This window comes from Setaria italica, chromosome IX, assembly GCF_000263155.2.
Source record: "Setaria italica strain Yugu1 chromosome IX, Setaria_italica_v2.0, whole genome shotgun sequence".
Lineage (NCBI taxonomy): Eukaryota > Viridiplantae > Streptophyta > Magnoliopsida > Poales > Poaceae > Setaria > Setaria italica.
The window spans coordinates 8193459-8201098 of record NC_028458.1 but is presented as its reverse complement, the minus strand read 5'-3'; the positions used below and the strand labels follow the sequence as shown (position 1 = coordinate 8201098).

Genomic DNA, 7640 nt, shown 5'->3' with positions numbered 1-7640 from the left:
GCATTAGGCCGACTCGCGAGCGTCATATAACGCCCCGTAGATAAACTGCTAAAAAGCCCCACGATGGGCAGCTCCACTTCGTCCATAACTAGGGATGTGCCCACGTCGTAGGCAAGTCCCGTATGGCCCACTAGCGCATGCGTGGGATTTTTCCCGCCTCCAGCTTTGGACGAGATCAAAGCAATATTATTTGCAACACTTCCCAAGTTATCGCAAGTACTGTCTCCGAACACTCCTTGTTAGCAGCAGCTTCTTCTTCTTCTTTTTTGAAGAAATTCTTGTTAGCAGCTTCAATGGAATACCACACAGGCATTCAGCTGGCTCGGCCGACGTTGACACGCCGCCAAGGAAGCACGCGAGCGCCGCTCCTCACCGTGGCACCTGGCAACGAACTATACACGTCATGCAGGCCGCAGGTGCTCTACACGCGCCGCGCGTGGCAATGCGGGTGACCACGTATACGCGGCTGGGCGCACCCGCGCGCGAATCCGCCGACACCTAGCACAAGGCGAAGAGGTCAAATAAGAAACTCGTGGCGTTTGCATGCCATTGCCAAGCATACCACCAGTGCGCGGAGGTGCCAACGCAATCGACAAGGCCGCCGCGCCGTCCGGCCATCCAGAGAGATCCTGCACATCATTGAAGAGTGAAGACAAAAGCGGAAGGGGATGGTCCAGCAGCAGGTGAACCCCCGTGCCCAGCTTCTTCCTCTTCATTCACGCACTGCCGCTCTGCACCTTCCGGGCGTAACCAAAATATAATGGCGGTTGAATTAAACTGAGACTGTCTGCTAATGCATGTAGGTGCCCGTGTCGTCCGGATCAGTCGCCGGGTGATACTGCTCGAGGTCTGGAAGGAGCTAGCTCTGCACCCGGCGGAGTTCATCTGCCGGGACAGCACCGACGTCGACGGGGCGTTCACTGCCGAAGCCATGGTGTGGTACTGCCCGGCCGCGGCGGGAGGGCCGCCGCTAAACCGGAAGATAAATGGAAGTTCTCAGGCTACTACCAGAGAGGAAGCCGTGGAGCAAGTGGCTGAAGAGGCGATCAACTTCCTCACGGAGGAGATGAGCTTGGTGATAGATGATTTCAACTACCCAGCCGCGCAGATGTTGAAGTTCCATCAGGAGTGCGTCAAGGCCGATTGCCGGAGGCTCATGGACGAGATGAACGAAGCCGTCGAGATGGTCGACAGATTTGAAGCGGGATGTTTTGAAACCGTAAGAGCGCTCATGAAATATAAGGAGCTGTTAACATCTGGAGCGGTGCTGTACAAGGACTAAAGATGTTACGAAAGGCCTTCTTCCAGAATTTGCCGGCAGCGATTTTGACACGGAAGGTGCCAGAAAGGTTCTCGAGCACGTGGCGGAACGCCTCGAGATTTGTTAGGAATCTGCCTCCAAAGGGTTGGGCCTCTTCATTGATCCTGTCACTGGGGAAATGATGCGTGGCTGGAATGGAATGGTTCGCCTAGACTGTTTGCTCCAGGTATTTTTGATTTTTGACACCCTTCTTTCATTCTTGTACTGAATTGTAGTTGTAGCTTGTAGGGTTGCATGGAAACTTAAAATTTCAGCTGTAATATGGTGTAGATGTTCCCTTGCTTATTCTTTCTGATCGTGTACTGTACCTAGGATTTGCTGTCGGACCTGGATGAAGAGCCAGGTTGGCCAACTCCATGATGATCAACCTCTCATGGGACTGAGCCCGCTTCCATCTGCGCTCTGACGAAGAGTGAAGCTAGACGTCGTATTTCAGCATGGGCTTGAAGATGGTTTAGTTATTTTCTTTCCCCGGGGTACTTGATCTTTTGCTGTAGTACTGGAGCTAGGAGCCAAGGACAAATCTGTGGCCTGGGGCTACCTGTGGAAATGCTCCTTTTGCGTTCGCTCTCGCGTGTCTGTAGACATCCCTAGGAGGTAGTTTTAATGTAACATACTTACCGTAGTCGATCTGGTGCTAGTACTGAACTGATGCGTGGATGGTATGGTGCTTTCCTTTCCATCAACCAGTTCATGTACCTCTCCATCAACGAGTATGGCCTATTCGTTCTAACAGGGCCCTGCAGGTGTGCTAGAACTGAGTGCAGTACTATGAGATGCCCCTGATAAAATTTGCTGAAGTAGTACTAGCAGAAGTAAACCTTGAGCGATTTCCTTTTTTCATTGAACTGGTGCATGTGTGCTTGATTAACGTTAATTTCCAGTATTGTATGGCAATCTTGTTCATCAGCGTGCTATAGTTGTTTCTGCATCTTTCTAGCTTAGGAGATGAAGCGATGAGCTGAAGTTGGCCTGTAACTATTTGATTGGTCGTACATTTGCACTGCCAAACAAATATGACTTGACTGATGAGCAATGGATGTTCTGATTTCTGAACACCACGAATTGAAAGAATCTCCGTCCAAGATTAATCCGGGTTAGTGTCTTGCAGAGTGCTGCCGCGAGCTCGCCGCTGGTGAAGTATGCAGTGGCGGCAACCAGATGGGGAAGCAGTGGAAGAGCTGGAGGTGCACGGTAGGAAGGCACGATGTGCACCTTCTGATTTCAGGTTAGGCTCCATCTGGGCCGTCGCCTGCCTTCCTTTTACGGCACGGTGTGGGAAATGGAAATGGTCTGATCTGGGATCCTTGCCGCGGAAGGCTCCCATTCCCATCCGCCGCCCGCCGCCGGTCGTCGGCCACGTCGGCATCCCCAGCCCGCAGCCTCAACCTGAACCTGATCCTCCTCCCCCACACACTTCTCAAAAAAATCCCTCCCGCTCCCCACCCAACCTCCTCCGCCTCCGCATCATCACATTCACGCGACCCGCGCCGCCGCTGACACCGCCATGGCCGCCGCCTCCCTCCTCGAGGCCACGCGCCTCCTCTCGTCCCCTCTCCCGCGCCCGCGCCCGCCCCTTCTCCCGCCCCACCGCGGCCTCCGCCTCCTCCTCGGGCCCGCGCGCCTCCCCGCCCTCCGCGCCCACCACCGCCTCCCGCCTCCCGCCGCCGCGGAGGAGGACGAACCAGCGAGGCCCCAGCCCCAGCCGCTCCTCGCCCTCGACGCGCTCAGGAGGTCCGTGCTCGACTCCCTCGCGGCGCTCAAGCGGCCCGCGCTCGCGCTCCTGCTGGCCGGCGCGCTGCTCGCCGCGGCGCCGGCGGTGGTCGGGCCGCACGCCGCGGCGCTGGCGGCATCGGGCGGGCGCGTCGGCGGGTCCGCCTTCTCCTCGCGCTCATCCTCGCCGCCCTCCTACGGGTACAGCGCGCCGGTGCCCAGGGGCGGGTACACCTCCGCGCCCTTCTACTCGCCCTCGCCCTTCGTTTCCGTCGGCCCGGCCGTCGGCATCGGCTTCGGGGGCTCCGGGTTCCTCATGGCCCTCATGGGCTTCGCCGCGTTCCTCTACCTCGCCGGGTTCCTGTCGGATTCGCCCGGCAACGGGAGCGTGCTCACCGAGACGCAGAAGACCACCGTCCTCAAGCTACAGGTACGTTTGGGATCGCTGTTATTGGGGATAAGATTTTATTATTAGAGACATTACTACATTGAGTCAATTTCCGTGTTAACTTCATAGGTTAGCGGGCAAATTGGCAAATGAAATGTTGTTACATTGCCTGCTGTTTGATTGTAAGGAAAATGCTATTCATCGGGCTCTTTCATCCAAGCTATAATCAACTTCCTAATTTGGTGCGCACTTCATTTTAACATGTTGGTTTAAGCCACTGCCCAAATGCATTGTAATATAGTGTGACATGTGGCCAACTGGATACATCGCCTAGAAGGCCAGAATCCATATTTAAGACTATTTTGATGTAAATTGCTGATTTGTCTCACGCACTCTTCTTAGCTGGTATATTTTATCTACTGAAGCTTCACCAAGTAGTCTGTTGTGCTGCTTTTCGGATAAAGATCATGATAGACATTTGTACACACTGTACCTAGATGTACAAAAACTGCAAACTAAGATGTGCTCGCTTCATTTCATTATTAGTAGTGCATACCAAACAAGATCATGATAGACGTTGATACACAATTGTTGTCAAATAAGATCTATTAATTACGTTGTTTGCAGTACATACCAAATGTCAATAAGAACATACCGGTTCACAAATAGCACTCGATGTGTAAAAAAGATGAATCCACGGATAACTTTTGTAATCTATAAGTTAACATTTGTTTGCAGGTTGGCTTGCTGGGTATGGCCCGATCATTTCAGAAGGAGCTTGATCAAATAGCTGAGAAAGCAGATACATCCACCCCGGCTGGGTTGAGCTATGTGTTGACAGGTAAAACCAAATCATATATGCTGCTCCATTTTACTTCTGGAGTTATGGTGGTGTAAGTGGGAGGAGTAAAATCCAGGCAATAGAGCTATTAATGTCACAACGAACTAGCTTGGCTCGCACATTAGAGAAAGAAAAAAAAAAGGCAAAATTGGATATGACACACTCTGATTGCCCGTGGTAAGTACCAAGATGAAAATGGGCTTGGTTCAGTCTCTTTGGGAGACAGGATCCTAATGGATCTATAGCAGATCCCTTTCTGGTGTTTGGTCCAATTATTTCGAGGTAGCATAGTTCTTTGCATCGTCTTATTCTTCTTGTTTTTTTGAAATTCAATGTAATGTACTGCTTTCAAAGTGATTTTCTGTATTGGCATTCTGTTCTCATATATTTTACCTCCTTTCTTTATTGATTGAATCTTGTTCCCCTTGGATTGTTAGTAAGGATCACTTTCACACTTTGATGGACACAATTTGTATCTGTGGCGGAAATTTGGTGGTTCCTGTGTGCTTGTGTCCTTCTGTATGCCACAACAGTCCTTTTTTTTTCTTTTAACAATCTCTCATTTTGGCGATGATGCATGCTGCCTGATACAAAATCGGTACTGTTGATTGATATACTCTAGTATGTGTATGTCTTTTAAACTGCATTACATTATGAGTCATAGTTTCTTAAACAATTCAATAGATTTTTTTATAAGACTTACACCCATTTTGCTATTGCCTTGAAATCGTGCTAACTGTTTATCGTGCTAACTGTTTATTATGCTGTTCTATAGAGACAACATTGGCATTGCTTCGGCATCCAGATTGCTGTATCTCAGCTTACTCATCAGTAAGCACACTTTTTGCTTCAATTATATTGTTTGGCTTATTTAATAGATTGCAGTTTGTCTCTTGCTTTCAAATGTTTGATCACTAAAATGACGTAACTCTGCGATTTATATTGCAAAAAATGTAATGTTATGCACACCTCCCCAAAAAGAATGCAAAACGACTTTTCCATATATGTTTTTATTTCATCAGTGATGAGATGGTCATAAAGTCCTTTTTTGTGTTGTAAGTAATATCAATGTTCCACACATGAGTACCATATCATGTTTTTAGTGGCAAGGTCAAATTGGTTTGGAATTCAGTAAGTTTCTTGTTCCAATGTCTTATGTAATCTCATTTATGATTCTAAAGGTGGATGTGAAACGAAGTATGGACGATGGGGAGAAACGTTTCAATCAACTATCAATTGAGGAGAGGGGCAAGTTTGATGAAGAGACGCTTGTGAACGTGAACAGCATCAAGAGGAATAAAGCAGGCAGCCAAAGATCAAGTGGCTTCAGCAATGAGTACATTGTGGTATGTAGCCAAATGGCACCATGCTTGTCAAGTAGTATCTTATGTGCATACAGTGATGTTGGGACCTTCATGATGTGCGGTTCGGAATGTCCCATTATATCAGTCAACAGTGTGGTGATTTATCAACCAGCATTATTAGCCTATACATTTTAACCTTCTTCATAAACTTTGCTGATACAGTTCAGGATGCCTCTTGCCATTCAAGAATTAAGATTTTTTTAAAATATAAAAAAGGGGGTATGTGATTTACAGTGTGTATAGGCTTGAGCGATTAAGTGTTTCTGATTAGCTGTTTTGCTAGTATTTACTCACCATATATCTAAGTATTTTTATTCATATTTGTAGATAACCATACTGGTTGCTGCCGAGGGAGTATATAAGCTACCTGTTATAAATAGCAGCAATGACTTGAAGACAGCTCTGCAAAATCTTGGTGGCATACCATCAAGCAAAATACTGGTATTCCTTGCTTGTTTATTTTCTCTCTTGTTCTATCATCAAGTTTGAATCTCTCTTGTTCTGTCATCAAGTTTGAATTCTAGTCCTACAATCCCTACTCGTGATTCATTCCATGTTGATTGCATTGGTGTTAAAATGTAAAATAATGTGAACTGACAGCAACCTGGTTTCAGTCACCAACATCTACAGTTCTGTAAAATTGTATGTGCTCCAAAACTTCATCCAGCTGGTCCAAATAGCTATCTAATCCATTTATGTTGTACAAGGCTGCCTGATCTAGTCAGCAAATAAAAATTGCAGCAAATCAGTGGCATGTTATAGTGACATCTAATAAGGGACATCTTGCTAGATTACAAATCATTTAGCAAGAGCAAGTTGAGTAGGTTAGAGCAACTCCAGCAGACCCAGACCCTCTAAACAGTCCCCTACTCTAAGTTCTCTAAGTTTAGAGGGCCACGTCAAAAAAATATACTCCAGCAGGCCCTCTAATTGGCTCCCCATTTTGGGGAGGCCTCCGAATTCCCCCCTTAAAATATACTCCAGCAGGCCCTCTAATTGGCTCCCCATTTTGGGGAGGCCTCCGAATTCCCCCCTTCACCCTCCATTCCTAGGGGTCCCTAGTCTAGGGAGCCCTCTATCCATTGGGGCTATTGTTGGAGTTCCTCTATCCATTGGGGCTATTGTTGGAGTTGAGATAAAAAGACATTTTTATGACCCATAGAGAGAACCCCATTTGATCTTTAGGGGCTTTGATTTGAGGACTATTACTGGAGTTGCGCTTAGAGATGAAACCATCAATAGCCACATGAATTCACTCTAAAAGTAAAGGGGAAAATTAAAATAAAAATAAGGGAAAAGAAGAAAAATCATCAAAAGAGCCAACATTTTGCTAGCCTGCTATTTTAAATCAAGGTGATTGTCTGCATTTGGTTGATACTCGTATGCTACAACAATGATGCCTGACACTTGGTTTATCTTCATTGCAGGCAGTCGAGGTCCTATGGACTCCACAAAATGAGAACGACACATTGTCAGAACGAGAGCTCCTTGAAGATTACCCGCTTTTGAGGCCTCTGTAGAAAGAAAAGGTTGCGGATTGGCCCTGTGGAGAAAGAACAAATTGTAGATTCAGTTTTGGCGGTTTTCTCATTAACTATAGCACAGATCTTGTATTTGTAAAAAAAATATAATTGTAATTGACGTCACTGTTAGAAGGCAACATAAAGTTGGCATATGTAGCCGACGGCAATGCAAATGAGCAACTGTACGTCGGTAGACTTGTGCAGTATTCCTGACACAGTCACACGACTTTGTAAATAGATTGTCCTCAAAGAACATGTGAGTCTGCATTTGTGTGTTGTCTTGTGCGCTGCAAGACTGGGTTCAGTTTAAGAAACATGGATGATTTTTGTTCAAAAAATAGAAAGATTTGACGAAATCTTGCAGGTCAGTTCCCGCTTCTACGGTCTACGGTCTCCGGGCGTGAGATCATTGCCGGGCTCCACCACCGTCTCGTTATGTGGAAACAATATGTTACTGATGTTGGTCTCTGCCAGTTGTGAGGCTGACACA

General features: G+C 47.1%; 1 protein-coding gene across 1 annotated transcript; it reads left to right on the top strand.

Annotated features, from left to right (window-relative positions):
- The first annotated feature begins 2728 nt into the window (after positions 1–2728).
- LOC101766073 lies at positions 2729–7464 on the top strand. The gene is made up of 6 exons (XM_004982049.4): positions 2729–3464; positions 4161–4263; positions 5039–5094; positions 5445–5609; positions 5955–6068; positions 7055–7464. The coding sequence occupies exons 1-6, from the start codon at positions 2829–2831 to the stop codon at positions 7145–7147; spliced, it is 1167 nt and encodes a 388-aa protein (XP_004982106.1). The 5' UTR covers positions 2729–2828; the 3' UTR covers positions 7148–7464.
- Positions 7465–7640: the final 176 nt, after the last annotated feature.

Bases quoted from the DNA above. Each gene is read 5' to 3' on its own strand.
- LOC101766073 (XM_004982049.4), top strand. From the start codon at position 2,829: ATGGCCGCCGCCTCCCTCCTCGAGGCCACGCGCCTCCTCTCGTCCCCT. The intron at 5,095-5,444 runs GTAAGCACACTT...ATGATTCTAAAG, and splicing joins GTATCTCAGCTTACTCATCA to GTGGATGTGAAACGAAGTAT. The intron at 6,069-7,054 runs GTATTCCTTGCT...TCTTCATTGCAG, and splicing joins TACCATCAAGCAAAATACTG to GCAGTCGAGGTCCTATGGAC.